This window comes from Ambystoma mexicanum, chromosome 2p (assembly GCF_040938575.1).
Source record: "Ambystoma mexicanum isolate Mex_15411 chromosome 2p, UKY_AmexF1_1, whole genome shotgun sequence".
In the NCBI taxonomy this organism is placed as follows: domain Eukaryota; kingdom Metazoa; phylum Chordata; class Amphibia; order Caudata; family Ambystomatidae; genus Ambystoma; species Ambystoma mexicanum.
The window spans coordinates 801,881,756-801,909,753 of record NC_090923.1 but is presented as its reverse complement, the minus strand read 5'-3'; the positions used below and the strand labels follow the sequence as shown (position 1 = coordinate 801,909,753).

The 27,998-nt window shown below is 46.3% G+C and overlaps 1 protein-coding gene across 5 annotated transcripts in view; it reads left to right on the top strand.

The window, feature by feature from the left end:
• SIPA1L3 (signal induced proliferation associated 1 like 3) overlaps window positions 1–27,998 on the top strand; it is a 1,632,279-nt gene that overhangs the window by 439,433 nt on the left and 1,164,848 nt on the right. For all 5 annotated transcript variants that reach the window (XM_069644476.1, XM_069644475.1, XM_069644474.1 and 2 more), the window contains exon 5: window positions 23,213–23,401. In XM_069644476.1, the coding sequence (XP_069500577.1) occupies window positions 23,213–23,401 (189 nt within the window). The remainder of the gene's footprint in view (window positions 1–23,212; window positions 23,402–27,998) is intronic.

Here is a 27,998-nt window from a genome sequence, read left to right as displayed (position 1 = left end):
ACAGAGGTGTATGGATATCCTGAAGGAAGCACGAAAACCTAACGCTAGACACTGTTATTTCGACAAGTGAAGAAGATTTGTAATTTGGTACCAGTCTAAACAAATCAACCCCATAGAATGTTCTCCATCCCACATTCTAAATTATTTGCTCCACTTGCTAGACTCGGGGTTAGTATTCAACTCTCTAAAGGTCCACCTGGCGGCCTTGTCAGCTTACACCACCTCCCACAGTAAGGTCACATGGTGGAAGGTGTCCGTCATCAAGGCTTTTATGGAGGGAGTAAAGAGACTCGACCCTCCTATTTCAAACCCGCCGCCAGGTTGGGATCTCAAAGTTGTACTCGCTAAGCTTATGGGACCCACTTTCGAGCCTATGCACAAGTCAGGTCTTAAAGACCTGACTTACAAAACTGCCTTCTTAGTGGCTATTACTTCCATAAGAAGAGTTAGTGACATACAAGCTTTGTCAGTGCAGGATCCTTTTTTTATCATAAATAAAAACAAGCTGGTTTTACGTACTCCCCCTAGGTTCTCACCTAAGTTCATCTCTAAATTTCACATAAACCAGTCTTTGAGCTACCGACATTCTTTCAGGACCCCACCAGTTCAGCTGAGGTAAAACTCCACACACTAGTTGTGAGGAGGGTGGTCTTTTACTATGTAGACCAGACCGCTAAGAAAAACAGATCAACTGTTTGTCTCCATAGCAACAGGCAAGGAATGAGACTGCATTTCCAAGAATGCCATCTCTAGATGGATAGTCGTCCAATGTATACAATTGTGCTATTCATTATCAAATAAGACACTGCCTTTCAATCTGAGGGACCTCGACGCGTGAAGGACCATGGGTACAGTGGACGTCACACAGGTGATAGTATTACTGGCACACCCGGTTGACATCCCTTTTCGAATTTCGAAAAACCACTGTAATACACTGCAGCTTCCACTAGATGTCGGCCTATGCACAGCATGTGCATCTAAGCAGATTCGAGCATCAGAAATACGATGATTACGGTGAGTAATGTATCATACATATGTATGTATATGTACAGGCCGTTTATCCCTTCCATTGGCCAAACCTTGTAATAATGACAAGATTTTCCTATATGGCATAGTCTCCATGCGTTTCCAAAAGCCTACCTGGAGTTTCTTCCTGATTCTGCATCCCATGACTCCAGATCAGCCAGAATTACCAAAACAAAGATTGTGGTGAAGATATCCATCAGATAGTTACTGGGGTGTGACCAGTCTCCTTTCTTTTATATATGAACAATGTATGAACATGGATAATAGTAATGTTTCTAAGATATTATTTAATACAATCCTTAATATATTCACCCATAACTCGGGATTCTGTTTCAAAGTTTGAAACATGTCTGGGGATGCTTGTGGCCTTCTCCAGAAGGGATTTGACCAAGCTGTTCGGGCTGGACTGCCTCTTTTTGGGGTATTTGGGGGGCAAGACGATTTGCATATTGTCTGATCTCTTTTGTAATGGCTTGGCAGAGGAAGAACAATGGTCTGGATGGTTTCCCAGAGCAACGCCAGAGGTAAACCTTATAGTGATCACCTCTTTTTTGTTTTTGTCAAAGTTACATTTGCCCACTTATCGGGACCAGGCGATCTTGATTTTTTTAATTTTAATTTTAATATGCGATTTCTACATCAGACCCAAGACAATAAACGGTCTCATTCTAAACGGTGCTCCAATCCAACTAGTGAATGGAGGAACTGGACGGAGGCACAGAGTGTACTTGTAAAGAATAAGTATATCGTGCCTCTTCAGCGATTTAGTTGGAGGTTAACTCAGATGGATTGATTATGACAATTTTAGTTAATCTCCAAAACATACACAGATTATGCCAATTTAAAACACTCCACATAATTGGTTTCTAAATTCCATGCAATGTTTAAGATTAATTAGCTTCTTTTTATGTCGGGAATAACCTCCGTTTTTCAAGAGCATATTTTGTAATATGCTGTCACTCGTATAACATACCTCTCATATTGACTCATGAATCCTTTTTCTTTGCTAAAATATAAATATTTTTAAACTTTTTATTTATTGCACTTGGTTTATATCGACATTCCCGTACATTGAATCGAGAGCCACGGTCAAATCGTAGTACAAACATGATAAATACACATTTGCAAACCGGTATCAGCAATTTTGGGGGTTCTGACAGTTCGATTTCGGGGGGACTGTGCAGCCCTGGATAGGTACGTCCAGAATTCAGCCCAAATGTTCTTAGGTTTGCTGACACCTGGCACCAAGGTGATGTTTAATTCTTCGGTATTATTGGCCCAGACAATGTCCAGTGTCTTTCGTGGGGGGTTGTTTGTGTGTCCATCTCACGAGGATAGCCCTCTTAGCCAGCAGTAACCCCAAGTTCAAGAACCTGCGCTGGGTTACACCCACCGGCCGACATGGCCTAGTATAGAGTCACATAGAGAGAGGACCAAGTGTTCCCACTATATCTCAGACAGGGTAGTTTTAACAGCGTCCCAGTGCCGGTATAGTTTGGGGCAGGACCAGAGCATGTGCAACAGGTGTGCATCTTCATCCGCACATCTTGGCCATACCTTTGTCCCGTTTAGTCTCGCCGGTGGGTAGCATAGTCTATTCACAATCTTGAAATGTATAAGTCTATACTTTAAATTCAATGATATCCCCTTGTATAATACAGTGCGCTTTACATTGAGAGTCTGTACATTTTACCTGGAGATATTCGCCCCACCTTGATCGTACATTCCGCCCAGTATCAGTAGACATTGCTTGTGCAAGTTTAAATAGAACCGTTTTATTTTAATTTTTTTACCGACAGACCTTTGCAGCATGTAAGACGAGCACAGGTGCGTTGGTGGCTCATCTGGAAATGCAGGCCATAATGCCTGCACCGCTGCGCGCATCCAAATACAATGCCTGCATAGGCCCCCTCCAACCACAGTCTTCAATACTTCCCATTACACAAAATGGTCCTCCTTCTATAGATCACCGGCTTTGTGGATGCACGCAGCGCTCCAGGTTTTGATTATACCACCCTCCTCTGTCGGGGGGAGAAGCGGAATTCCCCATAGGGGCAAAAGCCTGTTGTATAGTGGTGTCTGAGTTCCCCTAGCCGACATTTTCCCCCATCCCCGCAGGTGGCCCAAATGGGGTACTGTTGGTGCCTCGCCTGGTATGTACTGCCTATTGTTGGGCAGAATCCTGTGCAGTTCCCTTGGGGAACACTGCAAAAAGATTAAGACTATAGGAGTAAGCAGTAAACCCAATTGGTAGCAGTCTGTACCACCCAGATTTACCTGGTAGCTGTGGCTGAGCAGTCGGACCTCTCTCAAGAAGAGTAGGGCAGTATATAGAGTATACACAATGGGGCTAAAAACACAGTAGAGAAAAGAAACACTGACCAGAGCTTTGTATAAAAAGTATATAATTATTTATTTAAAACACACTTTAGGTAATATGCTTGCACTCTAAATCAAAAGCAAGTTAAAACAGTCAGGTAAAGTATACACACCTACCTTGATAACTATTAGACAAGTCAGAGTTAAAACACCACGATTTGTTAAAACAGATGTGAGCGTGTAACCTAGATGGCACTCCAATAGTTAGGTTAAAGGGAGAGAAAAAGGCAGAGCATAGAAATAAAACAGGTCCCAACGCTTTTAGGAGTTCTCAGCAAGGGAATAAAGGCAGTATACATTGTAGAGCCAAAGTTCATAGGCCAGGCCCACTTTAAATGGAGCAAAGCGAAATGTGCCCAGGATCACACGGTTTAAAATGCACTAAAAGTCATTGCAGAATGTTCAAAAGAGGTTGGGGCGATTCAAGAAGGTAAAGTTAGAAGGTCTGGGGCCCGCCCAGTTGGAAAGCCAAGGATTTAAGGGTCACCTTGGGCAAAACGAAGAAAGGGAGGCCAGGCAGGACACAGTACCTTAAAGAGAGAGGAAGCTCCAGCGGTGGCAGTTGTTCCTGGCAGTGGTTGCAGTTCGTTGTTTCGACCAGGGGAAGAGAGGATCTCGTCGAGGAGGAAAAGTGGAGTTCGATACACTGCACAGGGATGAAACCAGCCGCGGAGTTAGTCGGTAAAAGGTGTGTTCCTTTTATTCGCGGTCAAAGTGATGAAGCTTGGCTATCCGGCCGTCGGGGTGCTTGGCACGGGCGATTCGATCAACAGACATCTTTGGAAGGCGAAAGGGGCGAACTGGCTGGTCCCACCAGTTCAGAGGAAGAAGACTCGCCCAGCAGAAGATCTTCTCTTGTCGTTGGGAAAGTGGTGAGTTCGTTGCAGCAGGGCTCCACTGGTGGTGTAGTCGTTGCAGATGGCTCGGCTTCTTCCTTCTTCGGATTCTTAGGTCCTGTGGCGACTTCTGAAGTTCCAGTCCCAAAGGCCCTGCTTTCATGCAGAAAAACCCCATTCAACAGCCTAGCTGTCGCTCACACATGCTAAGGGGGCTCACCACAGGGCCAATCAGAATAGAGTGTGGCTTGAGTTGCTAAGGCAACGCAGTCCAGGGTGCCAATTCCCCTCCCCACCCATCCTGTGGAACCCAGACAGAGTGGCACCATTTGGAGGGCTTCTGTGGAGAAGCCCGCCAAAAAGTGGAACAAAGGGCTTGACCATGGTCAGAGTTACAGAGACGGACACGAACACCATTTTAGAAGAGAGTCCTGGCAAAAAGACCCAACCGTTGATTTAATATTAAATAAATAAACCAGCGGTATCTTTAACATTGCACCAAAAAGTGGTGCGTTTAAAATCAATGGGAAAATCCCATAGAGAATATTCTGGTGGAATATTTCACGTGGTAACCACTGCCACCAGCCAGAAACTTGAGAAGGGGGGACTGGACAGTGCCGCCTTGAAAACAGACCCAGGAGCAATATAATTAACCCCTCCAGTACTTCCACAATATGATGGTTTGTACTGGTTCTGTTCACAATTTAGGACTAGTAAAGTCATTTGTGACTTTACATGCCCTGGGAGACAATAGTCAGTCCCAAGTTATGGAGTCTATGTTTGGGGGTCACTATGACACCCCTGTGTTACTGCACTGAGGGTGCTGTTTAACACACATGAAAAAACAGATAATCCCCTATGGAGTAAAAGACCCCATAGCCCATAAACACACAGAAAGTCAAATACATACCTCAAATCATGCCTAAGAGTGGGAGGAAAAGAGTCTCACTCTTAGCAGGAGAAAAAACCAAACCCCAAAAATCCAGCAAAGTTGCTGGGGGGACTCACTAGGTTTGGGAAATTAGCCTTATAAGAGAATTCTCCCTAACACCTATCAGTAAGGATGTTAAGGAAGTGGGATCAGCACGCACCTTCTGAAGACATGAGTGCGGTAGGGGAGGCCCGGATCAGCCTAGAAGGAAGCATAGTGTGCCTCCGCAACCATGTAATACAGCTCAAAGTCGGGTGCATTGAACCCCCCCCCCCTCTTTTCATATGGCCTGGTCAAGTGTGTCCATTTGTTGGACCGCCCCACCTGCCCAAACGAAGGAGGAACATGCAGCTGTCCGGTCATGACAGTGTGCGGCCCGGCCATAGTGGAATATTATTGAACATGTAGAGCAGTTTGGGGAATTGGAGATAGTCGTGCAGCCATTGACATCGGTACCCTCCCCCATTTCTGCAGTTTAGCCTAAAGGACCCCCATGTAGGACCCGTAATTCTATTTGTGGGTTAAGTAAGGTGTACATGACACCATTATCCCCAAATAGCGGATAGAATGAGGAGCCCATTTCAGCCCCATGGCGTTCGTGGTTTCCGTCATCTCGTTTAAACAGTGGAAACATTTCAGATTTGCTACTATTCAGGTGCAGTCCAGAGTGCGCACCAAACTCCATCACAGTATCTACTGCCTTAGCCAAATTAACCTCTGGGTCTCTTCTATATAATAGTATGTCATCAGCGTACATAGAGATGACCTCTGGTTTCCCACCTATCATTATGCCAGTACGACTGTGTTCGGCCTGAATATTATCTGCTAGTGGCTTGATTTTCAGTGCAAATAGCAATGGGGACAGTGGGCACTCTTGCCTGATAACCCCTCTCAATTGCTATAGGGGGGGAGTCGCAACCATTTGTATGCACACAATTTCACCCAGGATATGAATCTGGTTCCAAGTGCGTAGTTGGTCAATACCTGGAAGAGGAACGGCCATGACACTGTATCAAAGGCTTTTTTAGCATATCCAGCGATACTGCCACCACCTGAACGCCGGGAGGGGTTAAAGTCATGATGTTGTATAGACGTTGAAGGCATAATGCCGTCGACCGGCCTGGTATCAATCCCGCCTGATCAGGGTGTACCATATGGGTCATCAGTGGGAATAGATGCATTGCAAGTATCTTGCCAAATATTTTGGCATTTCTATTAATGAGGGACAGAGGTCTATAAGACCCGCATTCTTCCGGTGCCTTGTCTGACTTGAGTAGCAGTATGGTGACTGACTCCCGTACCGATTCAAGTAGTACCCCTATCACCAGTGCCTCCTCCCAGAGTTGTAGTAAATAAGGGGAGAGCAGCCCAGGGAATTCCTTATAGAGCTCAGCACCCAGCCCATCCGAGCCGGGGGGCCTTAACTCAGGGGAATTTCCTCAATGGCTGCTTGTATTTCCTCCACTGTTAGTGGTACCTCCAGAGCGTCCTGCATCGGGCTGGAGAGGAGGGTGGTGTGTATCCCATTCAAATGGAGTTCTGTCTCACTCGCCGAGGCACTCCCCTTAGGTTGGTATAGAGCCAGGTAAAAGTCATTGCATACCTTATTGATGTCAGTGTTGCTGTGAACTATCGAACCATCGGGCACCCGGATATAGGGTATGTGTGCATTCCCAAATTTGGATTTAACTAAGCGGGCTAGGATTCGGCCTGGTCTGTCGGCCTCTCTATATCGCTTGGCCCTCTGTGGTCTATCAATCAGAACACCTCCAGCTGAGCTAAATCCTTGTATTCCTCTAGTGCCAATTGTGTCTTAAGGTGAAGGTCCATATCTGGGGACTGGCATCCCTTTCGTTGCAGGGCACTCAGTGCAGCTTCTTTCCTAGCCAAATCTCTACTGATGCTTTTAAGGACTCCAAATTTGGCCAACATGGCGACCCTCCCAACCCCCGAACGAACACCTTAAAGGCCTGCCATAAGGATGCCACCGTTGATTTTGCGCAGTTGTATGAAGAATGTCATATCTGTGAGTGTTGCCGATTTGAATCTCCATAACGGGCGGGTTGCCCCAGTCACTGGGAATTCCAGTGTCAATAGTATTGGGGAGTGGTCAGAAAGGGTACGAGGGAGGATCTTGCATTGTGTGACCATGTTAAGCAAGGAGGCAGAAATCAACCACATGTCTATGCGTGAATTCATATTGTGTACAAAGTACTCTGTTTGTGCCCCGCAGTGACCTCCAAACATCCAGCAGTGCCCTCGCCTGCATGCCCCGTAGTATCGCCTGCGCCACCCTGCACAATGTGCGCCTAGCAGTGCCTGATAATTCCAGTGTGATGTCCAGTATGGTATTCAAATCGCTGGCTAGCACTGCCTCTGCCAGGGGATGTAGTTAACACAATTCAAACAGGCCATCATAAAAGGCCAACGCTCACTAGGAGGAGTTCTTCCTTATGTAGGATCCCATGGACCAGAATGTATCTGCCCTCTGGGGTCTGTCTAGTAGTATAAAGCGAAGCAAGCAGTGTATCAAAATAAGTACGCCCTAGCATTAGCAGAGTAAGTAGTGTAATATCTCTGTGTGCCCCATCTTGGTGTCAAATTAAGAGCCAGTCTGTCTAGTGCGTGCGTCTCCTGAAGAAAGAGGATCTGTGTACCCTTCCACTTGGCGTGTGCAACTATTGGCCGCGCTTTGATCAGATTACCCAGTCCCCTGACGTTCCAGCTAATTAACGTGACTTTTCTGAGTCCTCCCCATTGCTTAACTATGTTTGCAGTGCCAAGGACGAGATGGCTCCCCTGACCATCCTGGAGTTCTGGCTGGGATGCGTTACAGAATCTACCTCCGGGAAGGGAGGGGGGCCCTGCCGGGGCTTACTGGAACCACTACTGCACTTTGGGATGGTTGCCCCATATGGGAGACAGCCCACCAAGGCCAGGGACATTACCCCCGACTATCCTGGATCTCTAGCTGGCCTGCATTGCAGCTTCTCCCTCCGGGAAAGGTTGGGGACCCTGCCAGTGCTCCCTGGGACTGCCATAGAACTTGTGGACGGTCAACACTTTTTCTTTTTCACCCAGGTAGATGCACCCACACATGTGAGGTACCGTTTTCGTTAAGACACCTGTGGAAACGCAGGAAGGTAGGACATGAGTTGTTGACGGCATGTTTCGGTGGGTGGGCAGAGGTAAATGTCAAACTTTTTTTTTCTTCCAAATTTCAGATTTTGCCGGGCCTTGTAGGTAATACATTCTGGGGCGATTTGCACAGTCAGACCTCCGTGGATTCCCACGGGTGTCCTCTTTTCAGAAAATGCATGGGGTTCCCCGATTTTCTTGGTGGTTGCGACACCCCAGGCCCAAATCTGTAGGTTGTCCACAAGAGCAAAATTCTTCAAAATCTGCTCTGCCGAAAGACTTGGGGTTACCAGTGGTTTAGCCTTTTCCTATTGCGCCCCGTTTGGTGCACCCACACAAAGAGGTACCGTTTTTGTGAGAACACCTGTGGGAACGCGGGAAGGTAGGACGTGGTGTTGGCAGCGTGTTTCGGTGGGCGGGCAGAGTGAAATGTCTGAAAATTGTGTTTTTTCCCGCAAAATTTCGGACTTTGCAGGGGATTGTGGGTAATCAATTATGGGTCGTTTTGCACAAGTCAGACCGCTGTGGATTCCCACAGGTGTTTTCTTTTTGGAAATGCATGGGGTTCCCTATTTTCCTTGGTGGCCAAATCTGTAGTTTGTCCATATGAGCAAAGTCCTGCATAATCTGCTCTGCTGAAAGACTTGGGGTTAACAGTGGTTTAGCCTTTTCCCTTTGTGCCTAGGTAGGTGCACCCACACATGTGAGGTACTGTTTCCGGCGGGACACCTGTGGGAACGCTGGAAGGTATGACATTTGTTGTGTTTGCATGGTTTTCATAACGTTTCAACACATTTGCTGATGCACTTTGTCCCACAACCCTGTCATTTCCCAAATGTGACCTACATTTAGTCGCTTCTTTAGGCACAAAACAACCTGTACAAGTCACCTACCCTTCAAAAGATGTGCCTGTGCTCTTTCAAAAAGTTTATGCTTGCCCTTCCTCACCACATTTGTTTTCCTTATTTACACATGCTAAGTATGTCTGTTTAGGCCATAAGCATAAAAATCCTGTGTACCATGGCTCCGTTTTTGGCTTGTGGTAATGCTTGTTTTGTGAAACATTATGAAAAATGTGTGTTTTTCTAACTGGAAGAGTCTGGGGAATGTAGCCGAGCATTGTTTTTCTTAAAATTCACAGAAGCCATTGCCTTACCCGATTTTTTATTTTTTTTGTTTTGTTCCAAACTATGGAATTTTACCAGTTCACCCCTAAACTTGGAATTTTGTCTACTTCTCAGAAATGTATGCCTTTCTGTCTTCCCATTCAGCTTTCCTACCCTTCCCTTGCATTCCGTCCACGAATGTCCTATTGGAAAAAAAGGCCAGTATCAAAATGTTTTTTGGTTTCCACTCAACCTGCTCTTGAAAGCCTGGAGAATGGGGGAATTCAGCAAACCATTTGTTCCTAGCACTTACAAGGAAAAAAACACAGGCTTCTTTGTACATCAGATTATTGGCATTTTCTGAAAAATCCAAAATGTTCTCCCTTTTTGGTTATTTTCTCTCACCCGCCCCCCCTCCACCCAAAGGAAAATAGGATTCTTTGGTGGCGTTATGACTGCCTACATGTGGGAGAAAAAGGGGCGGAATTTGGCCCGAGGTATCTCATGTAGCAAAAAAGTGACAAGGGATTGAATGGCGACATACCGAAATCACCAAAAAAGGCCCTGGCACTGGGGGAACGGGGAGAAGACCCTTGGCGGTGAAAGGGTTAAAGTATGACGTCAGGTCTCCCCAATGTGGGTGTCTAATCTTAAATGTCCCGTGTCTTTTCCCAAGTTTCACCAAGTGTGATTTTAACCAAATCACCAACTCTACCCCCACACCTCTCACCCTCACTGCACCCTCCAGGCCTCCCTACAACCAGCCTAAAACAGCACATTGCACTTGCACAGGAGATGCTGTAGCTGCACGGAGCGGACGGACAAACTTAATTTATAATACCTAACTCGTAAAACATAGCCTGATGAAGCGTGCATTCCTAGGACCCATTTTACAATAAGCCAGTTATGAATGAGTACATTAACCGTCATGTATGATGTGCACCCCCAGAGCAGGGGTCGGGCATAGGTATATGCGTTTCAATAAAGGATATTGCTTCTGCCGGGACTGTAAAGAAGAACGCCTTGTTGTTATGCTGATATGTGAGGCGGGCCGGAAAGAGCATAGCGTAGGATATGTTTCTGTTTCGCAAACGTTTTTTCACCCTCGTGAACGTGCAGCGCTCCTGCTGAAAGGCTACTGTAAAATCTGGGTATATATGAATAATGTTGCTCGTAACAGAGATCACCAATTTCTCTGGCCCATCACAGGACATGGTCTATGTAGTTCATGACTCTGGCAATGATTCGCTGGGGGTAGTTGCCTGGTTTGGGTTGAACCGCCAGTGCCCGATGGGCAGGCATTCAATTGTAAAGTGGGAGGACAATCTGGCTTCATCCAGTAGTCCTCGGAGTAGCTCCTCTACCGCTATCTCCATGTTGCCACGTAGCGCCTCCTCGGGTATCCCCACAATGCATAGGTTATTTCTGTGAGATCTTGATTCCAGGTCATCTCATTTGGCCTTTACCATTCTCATATCTTCGGAGAGAGTCGCCACTGTGGTTTGTAGGGTTGTAATGTCGTCAACAGCTGTGCCAGTTCTCTTCTCAGCTTCCGTAATTCTCTGAGTCTTCTTCTCGAGTTGGGCCCTTATGGAAGTGACTGTTATGGCAATATTGTCCAGTTTGCCATGCACTGCATTGAACGCTTTGGTCATGTTGTCGAGTATTTGTTGCATGCTTAACGGTAAGGGTGCTGTTGGGGTGTCAGTGGCTGATGGCAAGGCCATCTCCACAGGGGTTTTCGGTGCTGCCATCGTGAAACGATCCATTCTACATCCCTTCTTGCTCCCTGCACCGTTCATCATGTTTCGATATGATCAGCTAGGTATATGGTCACCTGGCCCCTACTTAAAGCTTGTAGCCGTCAGCAGAAGTGATGCAGAGTTTGTTCATACCTATCCTAGGTATAGCTTGGATACCAGTTGCCTTCCCAATTTGCTGTGCTGTTGCAGTGAAGTATAGATCAGTGAGTGTCTAGATGCCCCCTATTTCTCCTGGGGAGTCAGCGTAGGTGGATGGGGCAGCTGTTCCAGATTTTGTCAGGTCCTAGTGTGGTTTCCACACATACCGAGCATGCAGTTTACAATGGTCTGTTTAGGCCGCCGCCACAGTGTTGCCGCCTTGAGGGTTTGGCTAGTGCCACCTTCCAGCCACCGCAAACTCAGTGCCACATCCGACCCCCCCCCCCCCATCAGTTGGGGGCACTGTGGGAGTATTCCACCGAGAGTGTGGCCTGCTATGCTGCGCAGTCTATCCTCCGTTCCCTCACTCCCGCCTCAGCAATTCACATGTAAGGGGACAAGTTACTCACAAGGTGCTGCAGCTCCACGCCAATTCCTGCAGTAGTCTAGATGTGTCCTGCGGGCGCTACGACCCGCCTGTCTGGCCCTGGGCCTGCACCGGATGAAAGTGTTATTCCGTGCCCCGGGTTGGGTGTATAATACTTTAGCGTGCTTCTGGCGGTAATGGTTCCTGCTGTGCCAACTAGGAGGTCAGGGGATGGGGAGTTGGGCCAAGCATCTGCTCACTGGTGAGGCTCCTGGCGCCTCTACGGCGCACCGCCCGCCCTTGGTGCGTATCAGGAGTATGCGAATGACAGTGGCAGACAGTTTCAGCAGAGGTCCCCCTTTGCCTGTGGTGATACACAATGCCGTCCGACAAGAATGCTGGGGATCCCGGCTCCAGGTGTCCACTGGAGCCGGGGATGAGCCAATGAGGTACGCAGCCCCAACATATCAGTCTCACCGTCTCTGCCCAGGGCTGGGAGAATTGAGGGACAGATCCTTGCTGCAGCGTGTCGCTCTCCCTGTAGTCGGGCTGCCCGCAGAGCAGCACCAGTTTAATTGGCGTAAATAATGTATCTGGGTGGGTCTAGGACCTGGGCCGCTCCGATGTCGGGGCCTCCTCGGTCTCTGTGGCCGCTCTCACTGCTCTCTGGCTGGTCCCCAGCAGTCGGTCGCCCGACTGAACATGGAATGTACAGTCCCCGGAAGCTGGAAGATGGATCAATTGAAGGAGAGAGCTTGTGCCAGTGTAGTCCTGCCGATTGTATCTTGATAGGCAAGGATATTGGAGTTTTATTTTATTTTTGCTGCCCGCTCCGTATGGAGCTTGTAGAAGAACCGCCATTTTGACGGCTGCCCCACAACACCCCCAGCTAAAATAAATGCATATATGTGCCTACATTGGTTTAAAACCTGAGCCTTTTTACAATAACACATAGAAAATGCTGTCTTCCATCTTATTTACAGTACTAAACCTGTACTCCTTATCCACATTTGATCAGTTTTCGAAATTGAGGGGAGCTAGGGCTTGACATCTCGAAGAGTCTGGTTAGCTTGACAACAACATATACCAGGTGCTACTTCTCACTCCCCAGGCCTAGGGATGCCGAACAAACACTATTGTGAATTTAACATCAGCTGCATTTAAAACATACAGGGTCATAAATAATGAACACAATTATGTTTCCATCTAATATGGAAATTTGATTTGCAGAAGGCAATCCACTGGCTTTTCGTTTCCCATTGGTAGGCTCTGGTTATTGCTGGGTATCCAGGAGCTGATTTTAGCTCCTGCAAATCCAATCTTACTTTTGAACCCTACAGATGAATTATGAACTTAAACATTCATATTTTTTTCAAAGGAGATTTCTAGATCAGTTAACTTCTTTTTGAGACATGCTAGATTTGCTCAAACATGATATGTTGAAGATTTATCTCGCAGCTTAAACATGCCTGGTCCCTTGAATTGGTAAAATTTATATTCAGTAGGGATCATTTCTTGTAGTGGCTAGAGGACACATAGCTAGATAAATAATTAATTCATGAATACAAACATCCTCTATACCAGGTATTTCATGTGCTATACTCTCCTTCTGATTTCCCATTCGTCTAGTTACCATACAGCCATAAATCTAACCCACCTATACCAACAAGTGTTGCCCCTCTCTCCCAAGGAAATGGGCAACATACTAGGGCATCCATTGCCTGAGTCAATAATTGAGGGACAGTAACAATTGAGGCCCAGAGCCAGAAGACTATTATTTGTGCACCTCTGAATACTACCAAGCCAAAACGATTTGGTCTGTTGATTAAACAATAGGGTTTCTTGGTGTCATACCTGATTCCAATATACATTGATAATCAAGTTTCCTTTACAACAACCAGACTGCTTCCATTTTATTTTTTTGCAATGAATAGGCTATCACTATGTTTTGTTTAAATATCTCTGCTGAAGAGCCAAGTGGACTGTCGAGCTATGGCCAAGCTCGTGCCTGGCGCCCCTAGAGTTCAGCTGTGTGCCTTTAAAAAAACGTGGAAAATCCATCTATAGTTATGGGATTCATTTACCGTGTTTCTTCTAGAACAAATACATAATGTGTAATAACTCGAGAAGCAGTTTGGTTAGTTAAGAAGTGGCCAAAACCTCTGCAGTTCCATGATGGAACCTTAGATGGTTTCGAACTAAAGGTGCAGTGTATGCTTATTTGGTGTCAAGGGTACTTGCAGTGAGCTCAGTAGCCATGGGCAATCATTCCCTAGATTTGTCAGTAAATATCTGTCTGGACCAATAGGAGCAAGCCTTCCCCTTTAACACTCATATATTATATTCAAGTTGACCATTTTAGTCGTCCTGCCTTCTGTAGATTTTTTAACTATCTTGGAATTCCTATTGCCATGTTTAGAATTTACAGGATATACCAATCTCATTGATAAAACAAATGCCTCGATTTCTCTCCTAACAATTTAAAAAAATATTTGTGAGCCAAATTACATCTCTACTTGATCGACTCTCTCTAATGAATTCCACTAAATTTCCTGTTCATGCAGGTTCTGCAAAATTACCTGTATCACGTTGCCAGACACACCAGAGGAATGCAGAGTACAATGGTCAGGAGCAGCAACATGTTGGGGCATCATACTGAATGAGAAAGAGAATGTAAAAACAAATAAATATTGAAAGCTCTAAGGGAAGTGTAGAATTGTTGTTGTATACATACTTTTCAATTAGTCACTATTTTGACATCTGTTTTAAGATATTTAAAAAAAATGAACAAATGGTTTCACATGTTTTAGAATTAGTAAGAGTTAGCAGAGTTTTCAAAGATGCAATATTTTGTTGTTGTTTTTGTATACCATGTCAATATATGTTGATTCATTGATATATATTTTGGAGGATGTAGAGTGACGGCGAAGGTAGGGATTGTTCTGTTTAAGATAAGTTACATGTACCCGGTGTAGCCCTAGTCTCAACGCACTCAGACCTTCTCAGGTTTTATGAGGCGACCTAATATGTTCCTGAATCATCCTGGCACCCTTCTGCTTTGTTTGGCATTGTTAGGTCATTTCTTTCAAACTTTTCTTTATTGATGTTTAATACAAACAGACAGAACAAAACCTCCACCCGCCCATCCTCACCCCCCCACCCCCGGTACACGGTCGGCCTAGTGAAGATGAGCAGTCTATAAAAAAGTTCAGGATATCCCCAGTAGGTGTAGTCTGTGAGGACAGTGTTGTTCAACATATACGCCGTGGAGAAAGTCCGGTATGGTTGCCCATTCCATCATAAATTTGCTTTGTTCTCCGTGTATTGCATATGTAACCCATTCCATCAAAACTAATTCCCACAATTTCTGTAGCCAGTCTAGTGTTTGTGGAGGATTCGCGGATTTCCATTTCCCGGCGATCACCAATAGGGTTGCTTTCCTGAGAATCGGATAGGCTTTCTGACGATATTTCGGTCAGCGTCTATTGTCCGGTCCGGTGAGGCCCAGAAGGGTTTCGGATAGCAGTCTATCGTTAGTGAGGCCAAATATCTTTTTGCACATGACCCTCCACCTCCTGCCAGTACATTCATATTTTTGGGCAGGATCGCCAAATGTGTAGCTAACCCCCGGTATGCCCACCTCCCCTCCAGCACTTCTCCGACAAGAATTGGGATATATCTTGTGCAGTCGTGTAGGTGTGTATTGCCATTGGAACATTAATTTCAACCAGAATTTCCTGATTTGGAGAGACTGTGTCAGCTTTGAAATATCTGACCATAAGGAGGTCCAGTTTTCTTCGACGGGCACTCGCAGTGTTTGTTCCCATCTGAGTTGATATGGGATTTTGGAGAGTGGGGGATCTATGAGAAATTTGTGTAAGCTGGATATCATGTGTTTGTTTCCAGGGTTGTAGGTTAAGAATCTTTCAAAGTGTGTCAAGAGTCGCGTGGCAGCCAGTTTGTTCAGGGGGGGCATTAGCCAATCTCGCACCTGAAATTATTGAAACCATTTAGATTCCTGTAGGTTTAATTCCTCTTTGCTTTGGATAAAGGATTTGATGTCGCCTCCCTGGAACATATTGCAGAGTTTGCTACAGTCCGCTATTATCCACTAATGCTGCCTGTTGCATTCCGGGAGTGAACTGGAGGTTGGTGAATATTCGGGTCAGGGGAGAAGGGAGGGTTGTAATGTGGTGCTGTCTAATTGCATGGTCCCAAGTGTCCTCCACTAGCTTTGTGATCTCGCTACAGTGGATGTTTCGTGGTCTATCCGTCCTATAAAGCCACAATTTCTTCTGCATCTGTTGGCCTATTTGCGCATCGTTTGTCTGAACTCTCTATGAACCAGTCTTTTATTACTCGTAGTTGCTCAGCCCTGTAGTATGCCCAAAAGTTACGCAAACATAGACCCCCCTCTGTTTGGGTGGAGCATTAGTGTTTCCAGCACGATTCGCGGGGGTTTGTTCTTCCATATGAATTTAGATACCATTGTGTTCAGGGTACGGAAGAAAGTTGACGGTTACTTGATGGGGAGGGCCTGAGAAAGAGGTGAAGAACCTGCGGTAAGCTATCCTATTTAATGGAATTGACTCTTCCCAGCCTTGTTATTGTAAGTGGTGTTCACGTTTGTAGCTGTTTGAATTTGAGCAAGAAGGGGTTGGAAGTTTGCCTTAGAGTCCCCCCAGTGAGCGTGTGATGGATACCCCCAGGATATGGATGCTATTGGGGACTGACTTCAGTTCTGTCATTTCTTTGGCTCTGGATAATTTGTCTTGGTCGACTGGTAGGTTTAGAATTTCTGATTTCGAGACGTTGATTTTTAGTCGGATGACCTGGCCAAACCTTTCCAATTCCGACAGTGCTGCAGGGAGTGAATTGACCGGGTTTGTGAGGGCAAGGAGAATATCATCTGCTTAGGCCATTAGAGTGTGTATATCTGCACCAAACCGGATACCCTTGATTGTTGACGACGAACAAATCTGAGTCAATCGATGCTCTAGGTGTAATACGTAGAGGGGAGAGCAGACATCTCTGTTTCGTGCCCCATTTGGAGATGGACCAATTGGGACAGTTGGCCGATTTTATGAGCAGTCTGGCTTTGGGGTTTAACGTAGTTGGCTTTACCTTCGTGATGTACTTGGGGCCCAAAACGCATTGTTTGCAGAGTGTTGAAGACGAGCGGCACTTCCACCCTGTCAAACGCTTTCTCCATGGGAGACAAGTACTGCAGGGTCCCCTTTCTTGCCTACTTTTTCTAGTAGGTGACATATCCTCCGTTTATTAATTTGGTTTGGTCAGGGTGGAGGAAGGTCGGCATCAGATGTTCGATGCGGTTAGCCAGGACTTTGGTGTGCATTGTTGCCTCCAAGTTCATGAGTGCTATTGGTCTACACAACCCGCACTTGGCTGGTCCTTACCCAGCTTAGGGAATATGATTATTTTAGCCTCCTCCATAGTGGCCGTTACCATGCCCGAGATGGCATATGAATTAAAGAGATCAGTGAGCTTGGGAGCCAAAATGGAACTACATTTTTTATAGAGGAATGCAGAATAGCCACCTGGGCCCGGTGATTTGTTTAGCGGGAGATTCGCGATGGCCTTCTGGACTTCCTCTCGGGTGATGTCTGCTTCCAACTGGTCCCTGTCCGAAGTCAAAATCGTTTTTATGGGGGTTGCCTGTAAATATTGATGCTAGAGTTGCAGGTCGGGGTGTTCTGATTTATATAGGAGTGAGAAGAAGGAGTAGAATTGTGCAGAGATTCCGTCGGTAGTTGTTACTTTGGTCCCCTGCAGGTCCTCCAAACCCCCAGGATGAGATTTCCCCTCCACCCCCTTAATTGTCTCACCAAAAGAGCGTCGGCTTTGTTTGCCTTGACGTAGTACTTCTGCCTAAGGAGGAGTATGCATTTTTCAGCGTGTTTCATATGTATGAGGTTCAGTCTACCCTTTGCCTCCCTATATTCTTTCTGGAGCCGTGCACTGGTGTCAGTCGCATTTTGTTTCATTATGGTTCTCAGCTCCTTTTCCAGATCTGCTTCTTTGTTTTTCCTTTGTTTGCTCCTGTGGCTGCTACCGCAGTAAGCTCTCCTCTTAGAGTTGCACTAAAGGCATCCCACCGGGTGGCCTTGCTAGTCACCCCGATGGGGTTGGGGGAAAAATATTCTCATATATTCTGGCCCAGCTCCTCACATGTGGCCTAATCTGCTAAGAGTTCGACCGGGAATTTCCAGGTCCATAGTGTGCTTTTTATCTAGGGGAGAGTGAGTGTTATTGGGGCGTGGTCACAGATGGTGATGGCATGTATGGAGATGTCAGATAAATGGCCCAGTAGTGTGGTTGAGGCCCAGATGCAGTTGACCCCGGAGAACTATTTGTGCACATGGGAGTTGTGTGTATGCTACTTCCTTCCCTCTCAGTGCCTCTCACACATCTCTTAAGTGCCAGTTGCTTGAATTTGGTGTTAAGTGATTTGGATGCTGGGGGTTGAGCATACCTAGTGCTAGTGCTCCTATCCCGTGCGGGATTTCATGCAATGTTAAAGTCTCCCAACAGTATGGTCTCGCCTTCCCCAAAACTTTCAAGTCGTGTGAGAACCGACTTTAGAAATTGCTCCTGGCCTGCGTTCGGGGCGTATATTGAAGCCACCCTCGGGGTGAGCTCCTCCAGTTTGACGATCCCAAACATATATCGGCCTGTTTTGTCTGTGTGTGTGTGATGTATTGACACTTGGGCACCTTGTTTGAATGCTAGGAGTACAACTAGTGTTTTGTTCTTGGCATTACCTTGGATGATTTGGGGGTAGTGTCGTAGGTTTAGCCTGTGCTATAATGTGTCTCCTGAAGGGCTAGTATATTGGCTGGTGAGTGGAGAGAAGGTGTTTGTTTTCCACCGTTTTATGGGGGGAGTTCAGCCCCCTAATGTTAAGTGTTAAGCACTGGAAATGGGCAGGTTGTTCAGGGTGCGCCTTCCGGTGGGAATCCAATCCTTACTATTCAGTACGGTGTTCATCGTTGGGTCCCTGTCTACTGCTGTTACCCTCTTGTCGAAGCCCTCGTACCCATCCCTGTGTGCTTTCCAATCCCTCCCTCCTCGAACTACCCTCCCCCTTCCGTCCTCCCTGGAGCAGGCTGCCTTATCTAAACATTTGTTTCGGGAGGATAGCTAAGGGGTAACGTACTCTCCTTGAAAGCAAAACAACATGGAGCAACACAGGTTCAATTCCCTAGTCTGCGCTTAGAAACCTCTGGGTATTAAGCGCGTTATAAATAACCCATCATATCATATCCCATGTACGAGACCTTGGAGGCAACCCACTAAATGACCCAGAGAAACTGTATGCATGGTATCCTAAAACCCCTTTCCTTGCTCCTAATTGGATTCCAAGGCGAGATCGTAGTGGCCCGACAATGCTATAGGTAGTATTCAAGTCCTGACAGGCTTAATGTCTGTCCCTTGTATTTTTGGTGCATCACTGACTGGCGACAAGGTACCCGGTATATCTTGTGGGGATTGCTTTTGGGGCTTTCTTTGGGTGAGTTCCTTCGTTGTCCAGTCCCAATGCCGGGGGCTTTTGGGAGTCTGTCTGAGGCAGAGGGGCCACGCTGATCGTCCTGTTCGATTTGCATTATCCTGGCTCCCTCCTTAGTAGTGATTCTATGAGTTTTGCTGTTCCAGCTAAAGAGGAGGCCAAAGGGGAAGGTCCATCTATATGTGATATTTTTGATTTGCATGTGTTCCAGCAAACTTTGCAAGTCCCTTCTCTTCTGCAAGGTTAGCTGGGATATGTCCTGATACAATTGAATCTTGTTACCGCCGTATGAGATTGGTGCTGCATTCCTGGCCGCCCTCAGGATCAGTTCTTTTTGCGTGTAGGAGGTTAACACGGCCAGGGTATCCCTAGGGCTGGCGCCTGGTTCCTTGCTTATCCCTACGCAGTGGATTCTGTCTATTGGCACATCTGCCTCTCCTTCCATGCCCAGAAGGTCCTTGAAAATATTTTACACTTGCTCTCTGAGGTCGACATCCCGTTCTGCTTCTGGATGTGAGTATTGGCCCGGTGTGATCTTTTCACGAGATCACTGCATTGTAGCTCAATGTTGTGGGTTGTTCTGGCTAGGTGGTATAAGAGCTCTTCCAACTTTGAAGATTTCTGCGTTGGCTCCTGCGGTGCCCTCTCCTTGGTGTCAACTCTATCCCCCAGGGATGCAATGTCTTTGCGCACATCCGCCAGCTGCGCCTTCATTTCTGTGGTGACCGTATGGAATTGCATTTGTGGGGATGCCGTTAGCTTGTCCTGGAATGTCTGAAGGCAACGCTCCATATGTTACTTAGAAAGCAGCCATGTCGTCCCCCGCCGCACTCACTGCGTCTTGAGTGCAGATGGGGTCACCGGGTGCCCCCTCGGCTCTGGACCAGCATTCCTGTAGTGGGTTTTGCTTGGGGGTAGGTAGCGGCTTCCATTCTGATTTATTTCCTTTGGTGCCAGGCATTGGGCCTCATAAATTTGCCGGTCCGGTAACAGTAGTACCGGTAAGCTTGCCGGTACCATTGTTACTGGACAGGCAAACTATAAGGTCTGCTCGCGGGTGCCTTTTCGCCACCAGGTCTGACCTGGCGGGCAGATCGGCACCCGCAAGCAGACCATGTCAAATGCACCAGCGCCATTCACGAATGGTGCCGGTGCATCAGACCTCCCCATTGATCCCTGTGGGGCTCAAATGGGAACGTGCAGTAATGCATTCCGGTGCCTGGCAATGGGGAAATACAGGGTCCGCCAGGGTTGTTATGACCCTGTATTTTCCCATTGCCAGGTGCTGGAAAAATGTGCATGTTCGGCAGAAGCCTGCCGGTTTTACTGACAAGGCTACCACCAAATTTGTAATGAGGCCCATTGACTGCTGCTAGCGTGGGAAGGTCTCCACCGGTCCTCGCTGTCCTCCCTGCGTATTGTGTCTGGTTCCGGCGATAGCTGTTGGGCCGCATGGCACTGGTGTGTGTCTTTTTGTTGAAAGACAGAGACCCCTGAATGGGGACTATGGTGTTTATGTGCTGGTCGGTGGTAGTGGGGTGAGTGCTGCGTCCCCTCCTATGCCTGGGCCCGGTAGGCCAGGTCATGGAATTCGGTGAGCTCAGTACTGGCTTACGTGTTGTGCTGGGGGCTGAGGAGAGTGGATGAGGTTCATGCAGAAGCTTTTGGGTTTGAGGGCGCTGGTATGAGACTGTTGTTGGAGGGCAGAGTCCCCTGAATGGGGTCTATGGTGTGTAGGTGCTGGAGGTCTTTGCTTTTTCTGTGGCTGTAGGAAGATTGCTGCTCCCCCTCCTATGCTTGGGCCTTGTAAGACTGGTCCTGGAATGCAGAGAGTTCTGTGAAGGCTTGCACGTTGTGCTGGAGCTTAGGAGAGGGTGGATAGCTGTTTAAGGAGTCGGCCTGGGCTCTCGCGTCTACCGATCTACCGTCTGCAGATGGCTGTGTTGCTGCAAGCTGCCTGTGGTCTCCACCGGGTGACCTTTTCCAGGGGTGACTGCTGTGATCTTGCAGTGCGTGCGGGTGCTAGACGGAGCTCTGATGCAGGTAAGAGAGTCCCTGGCTACAGGATGTCCTGGTGCTGCCCTCAGACTGTGCTCTGGAGTGCTCGATCGGGGCGAGTACTGCTGTGTGGGGCCCGCCTTCATCCCGGGCTATGCAGATGGAGTGACGGAGCAGGTGGGTGCAATGCCCGAGCTGATGTGGACTTTTACTGGATGTGTTAAAACCAGCCCGCGCCCACAACGGTGCTGCTGGGCTGGGTCCGCTACTAGTTCCCCGGAAGGGTTCACGGGGTGCGCACCCACCTCCTTGCTCTTTCTCCGCTCGTCCTGGTGCGGTGACTATCTTCTTCCTCTGTCCTGGCCAAGGTGCCTCAGTTCACCCCGTTTCGGTGGGATCTTTGCTGCTGCTGTGTCGGGAGGGGTAGAATTGGGCTGGAGCTCTGCGGGTCGCGACTCTACTCATACGCGGCCATCTTCGAATTCTGTTAGGTCATTTTGATCCTTTTTGGCTCCAGGTGTTTCCTCTTGGCTTTCACTTCTCTTGCACTTCCTAGGCCCCTGTGTTAATCATTCTACCTTCTCTGGTGATTTTGGATTTCTGTTTGTTCCGACTTTATTTTGATTTCAATTTCCACCCTTAGTTCCCTTTTCCTCTATCTCAATGGAGACTCCATGCTTGTGCTGTTGGTGGTGTACAGAGACTGGGAATTGTGTTTGTATTAATATTGGTATAGTCCTACTTTCTAGAGTACGGCACTTTAGTGAAAATTTTGAATGTTCTCTAGTTCTGGTCTTCCCTGGATTTTTGCTAACAGCTCCAAGTTATTTTGGGTCCATTATGCCACTCCAATAGATATTCTGGTTTATGCATTGTTAATGTACTTTCGTGTCTATTATTCTGGTATTTAACTGTTTCTTTTCCATTTGTAACAGGGGTTAGGTTGCCATTTGTTTGGCATATTCCTCATCTTCAAATCAATATCTTAGTGAGTATATTCGTCGCTCCGCTGTGGGATTTAAAAGGGGTCTTGGACGTCTGTCGGAAAATAATGTTTTTCAATAGATTTGCTTTTGTCATTATTTCTAGAGTTGCAGTTTCCCCCACAATAACTTTACAAAATGAGCTTATGTTGTTGCACTTCATGTTTACTTTAGATTTCCTTTTTCTTAAATTAAGTAGTAAGATGTACAGTTTCACTATGCAACATCTCGATCACCCTAGCGGACTCTGGATGTTTTAAAAGTGCATGGTATTTCTTTTGTAGTGTGTTCTATCAAGAAACTAGTGACTGCATCAATAATATCAGTGGTATGGTCAAATCCCCTTGTTGGACAGTTTTTTTGTTACATAACGTCATATGTAATGTCTTTTGCAAGGCTTGATAGGGGGAATATTGCATAGTTTCTTTAGCAATACTTGGTTCCTTAACTGTATGTTTCCATGTATTGTATGTGACAATAACTAAAGATTGTGACTTTTTCTAGACCTTAATCATTAAGATAGATGTTGGCCATTAAGCCAGTCCCTGGTGGTGGTTCATCTGTATTGTGCACACTTTTACCAGGTTTGTAGTCACCTAACCATTAAAGCTGCTTACATTTAGGAGTGTCTTTAACCTCTGTATTCAATGTTTTGCATGATTTTGGAAGTGACCTTAAAAGGTTTCACCTCCAGACTTTCAGTGTTGTGCGGAATACATGCACACGTATATATTTTAATTGTACATTGTTTTCTGCAAGAACCATTAGGCACATAGTATTTAGGTGCTTTATAGCTAATAGTGATATTTAGTAGTTTGTTAATGATTTTAGAACCGGATGGGGAAGTGTTTGAATGTGTTGCCTTTCAAATTTAATTCTTTAACAAAGAAGTTTACTAAACCTTTCAGTCACTTGAATAAGAACAGTTTATTTTCCTGTTTTGCTTTATTGCACTGTTGAATTTCAGAGAAGGTAAATCTGTTTCTTTAAGTGTTTCCTCTGCTTATTTTTCCATGTAGCTTGTAACTCTAAGAGGATCCATCCTTGAGGATGCCATTCCAACAACCGCAAAGCATGGCACTGTGAGAGGAATTCCACTGAAAGATGTTTTGGAATATGTCTTACCTGAGCTAAATAACCACTGCCTGCGCCTTGCCTTGAACACACCTAAAGTAACGGATCAACTTCTGAAACTTGATGAGCAAAGGGTAAGTTGTGCCCAACATACACAAGTGCGCTATTCGCAGTGCCACAGAATCCTGTTTGGTCCTTTTTTTTGTTTTCTTTTTTTTCAAGATTAACTATGTAAATGCACTCAAGTATTGATTTAAGCAGAGGTTACAATTTTAGGTTCCAAACTACAAAGTAATTTGCCACATGAATTCTACACATACGCACAGCATACCATGTCTTACTCATCAGTAGCCAATGACCAGTGTAGATTGCAAATTGTGAGCCCTGATTTGGCGTAGTTGAACTAAAAAGGAACTAAGATGCTCGATCAGTCTGTGTTGGGATGGAAATGAGTCTATCCCACCCGCCCAAAGGCGCTTTGAGTTAAGGCGAGCCATATACAAAGTGATGTACTGGGAGGAGGAGAAAAGGGGGAGAAAACTGCACGATTAAACACCATCTAGAAGTAGTATAGAACCAACAGTATATGCGCAACACTAGAAAATGCACAGAACGAAACTCCATTTTGTAGTAGGCCAAAAAGCACACGCCTGTATGATCGCGCTGCACCCGCCAAACTCCATGAACCCAGCTACCTAGGCATCCGCTTAGCCAGTTCTCACAGAAGTTCACTTCCCCACCTTGTCCTTTCACTGTTGCAAATATTTAGTATCTTTCAGAGGAATGCGCCATGCAAGAGCGTGAGACACACCAGGCACTGCGTAACGTCCATTCGTCTCCACTAAACTGCCAATAGACCTCTAACCCCCACCCAGCCATCCCAGAGCCAGCCCCACACCACTCACCCGGCTCCCACAGCTTTGCATTCCATGATAAGCAAGCAACCCTCCCGTCCCAACACAAATCAAGCGTCCATGAAAGATCTAAGCAGGTGCAACTGTATTTCTCCCTGCATAAAACACAGCCTTTGTAACATGAGGTACAGGGAGGGATAAGTTAAAGATCAAAACCCAGGGTGGAAACCTTGAGTGCGGGAAGTGCAGTATCAACGAAACGCTGAATGTGTGGGTCAGCATGACTGTATTATATCCTCCCTTCCGTGCCGCCCAGGTGCATTCCACACTGATGGAATAGGGAGCTTAGCGTGTTAGTTTAGATGAAACAATGTGTTATACAAGCAACCTGACCTTCACCCAAGACTGAGATGAGCCCAGCTGACCCACGTGGATGCTGATCGACGGCAACATAACTAACCAATTGTAGCCTAGCATCCCCTATGTACTAGGCCCATCCATGTGGTACTACCAATCAGTAGCACCCGTTTGTACTGTATATGATGACGGCACATGGCTTGTTAAGATTCTGCCTGTCCTTAGATTAACCAGAGTGCTCTCGTGCAGAAGAGTCATTTGCAGATATTTGCATTCTGTACAATTAAACCTTGTTATCCTTGCAACACTATCGCCTGGCATATTTCCCTAGAGGGTTGTCTTTTTTTCTGGAGCAAAGGGACTTGCCTTCATCTGCAAATTCCCAAACCAATTCCTCCTCCATAGCTGGCTTGTTGATTCCCATAGCGCCATGCTGCCCTGTGACTTTAGTCTCTCTTCGTTCCTTTGTTGGCTCTTGCATAAGGATTCAGATCACCAGTAGACTATTACATTCGAACCCAGTGGTCCCTTGTTGTGAATGAGCATCGTTTTTTAGCCCAACAATGTGTTCTGCAATAACTGAATTATGTATAGCTGCATTTGTAACACACAATCCAATGCGACAGTTTCTACTCTCTGGAGTTCTGTAATCTTAAAATAGTAACACTGCAAACTTAATATGAAATGCAGAATGCACTTTATATGAAGGACTGTCTTCACTAAATTACTTCTCCCTCTGGTCCGTTCATGGTCAACATTAGAGACGTACAAGAAGTATGGCTTTAGGGCCATCAGAGGTTACAAGTGACCAGAGGACATGTGTTCTACTTTCTGCCAGTCCTCCTAAAACATAAGTACTTTAAAATTCGATATGTTTTTAATTAGAAAAGCAAAACTAAGTCTGGCCTTTGAAAACTGCTGTCGACCTTAAATGTCAGTACTCTGGCTGACGGAGTCCTATTTTTTGTGGGGAAATTGGGAGCGAAATTTTTTTTTATTGGCAAATGTCTGTGGAAGTGCACCATGATGCATCCTGAAGCTAGACTTCTCCAGCTGCAGTCCTTGGATAAAGGCACTGCTTACTGCCAGGGCTCTTGCACCCTGCAAGGAGGCTGTTGCTCGTGTACTCGACACTCTGAAAGTTCAGCCTTTTGCTCCTTTTTAGTCTGCTATACCTGCTTCATTTGAACACACTCCGAAACAAAGTTGTGATCCCAAATAGAAAGGGGACATGGGAGTTCACCAATGTGTGTTGCTTAACTGGCAAGTTCAGCAAATCAAAACTTTTTGGAAATAACTATCAATGAATACAATTGCATAATAATCATGGGTGTAATTATAGGGGGGCATGGGGTTTTGTCCCCCCAACTTCTGTGGCATGCCTTTTTGTCCCCCCCCAACTTTTGGAGGGAGGGCAGGGGGGCCGCAATCATCAATTATGTAATTGGACAGCGCGAGCCCGGCTGTGGTGCCCAGCAAGGCTTGCGCTGTCTCATTACATAATGCCGAGATGCCTGGCAGCCGTGCTGCAACACATTCAGGGCCGGCATGCCCTGCATGGCTCAGTCCCTCACCCTGGCTGGCCTGACTCAAAGTCAGCAGCCAGGGTGCTGAACTGGGTGTTGCAGGGCCTGGCGCCTGTGCTGCCACACTAGCAGCAGCACTTCCAGGGGCGGCGGCGCAGAGAATCGCTTTCCGGCTTTGTGTTTGTGCAACACAAAGACAGGAACTAGGAAGCTCATTCTGCTGGCTGGTTTCTGTCTGGAGGTGCGTGAGTGCGAATAGGTTAGGTCGGTGTAACATGAGACGTGGCCCGGGCAGCATTTGAAAGCAGAGCAGAGGTACTTTTTTAAAATTATTTAAATCATTTTGAATTGTGTTTGTGTATGTTTGTTGGGGGGCTGGTCTGAATGATAAATAATGCATTGTTTGTATGTTCTATTGGAATTATGTTTGTGAATGTTATGTTGCGTCACTGGGTGCATGGCAGGCCGACTGGAGATGTGTGGGGGCCCAATTGAATAAAGCCACCAGTCTTACGAAAGTTGTAACAGAGCGTCAGCAATGGACTCTTGTGGTGTAGTAGTCTAGTGTTATCCCTCAGGAATTTAGGTTGTTTGACTGAGGTACAAAATCACAGTGAACTTGACCGTAGTAATTTTTGCTGCAAATACATTTTAACCTCAGTACAAAAAACGAAAACCCATGTCCCCTCAAAACCACCAGTATACCCACACCTGTACCCTGCTGCGTCAGATCCATCCATTTAACGCGGGTTGGATCTAATGCTGTAGGGTCCCTTTTTATTCTTTTTTTTTTGTTGGGGCCCCTGCCACCAATGCTGAGGAACCGGGGGACACCGCTGCAACCGCCGAAGTCAAAAATACCAAACATGGGGAGCGGGGGCCACCCCCACAACCCCAGCTCATCATGTTTGGTATCTTCGGCTTCAAACTAATGGTGGTGAACGAATTCAGTCAAATCTACCATTAAACCAAATTTTATCAAACAATTTGGCCGAAACAATCCATAAGAGCCACCACCCGCCCTCCTTCCACCCCACCCCTGTCCCCACCAACATTTTCAGCAAAGTTACTCCACTGATGATGATAATCAAATAGCTAATTAAAATATGCACTTTAATACTGAGTTGTTACCTCCTGGTTAGTACTGGTGCATTGAAACTCAACAGTGAATCCATATATACGTTTTGTGAACCTCAAACGGGAAACAGCAAGCGGCTGAGGAAGGAGTCTTTTTGACTGATTTTTAATGATTACATTCCTGATGGTTGCGATTCCCTCCTGGTGTAATGGAACTTTTCAGCTTAAATACACTTCCTCCTGACCTGTGTCATTCTAACCAACCCCCATGCATCCTTCCTGACCTCACAATCTGATGCCTTAGCTAATTTGCTTACCCTAGTTTAGTAGAAAGAATTCCTTTACAATATGTGCACCTGGCTTGATCAAGCTGAGCTGCTATCTACTTTCCGGAGTTTCCCAAACCTGAAAACATGCATCTTACTACAACTGGTTCATATCTACAACATCAACCTTGATCTTTGCCACTGACAGATCCTGCTATGTGTTGTATACCATTTACCCTTCATCTGGATCGAATGAATCCATTGAAATGTGCACAATGCTTCTGAATTTTCCTAGCTTATCTTGCCTATGAGATGACCGATCATTTTCACAGCCTTGCAATTCAGATTGTGTTTTTGACCATATGCTCATCTACAGCTTTTTGTTAGCTGCTGGATACTGAAAGCTTAGCTCAGCATTGCGGGGTGGTTGTCAGTGCACCGTAACCCTGGTAAAGGAGCAAAAGACCTTGATGTTTAGGTGGTGTTTCCAAATGGGGTGCAGGGGTACTGGGCAGGGCAGCAGCACAGTGCTGCAAACTAGAATTACTGTAATAAACCAGAGAAAGAAACAATTCACATCACAATGTGGAAATTACAGTTTGTAGCTAGACGGTAGATTCTAAAGAATGAGACTGACCTCCTTTCAGGCTT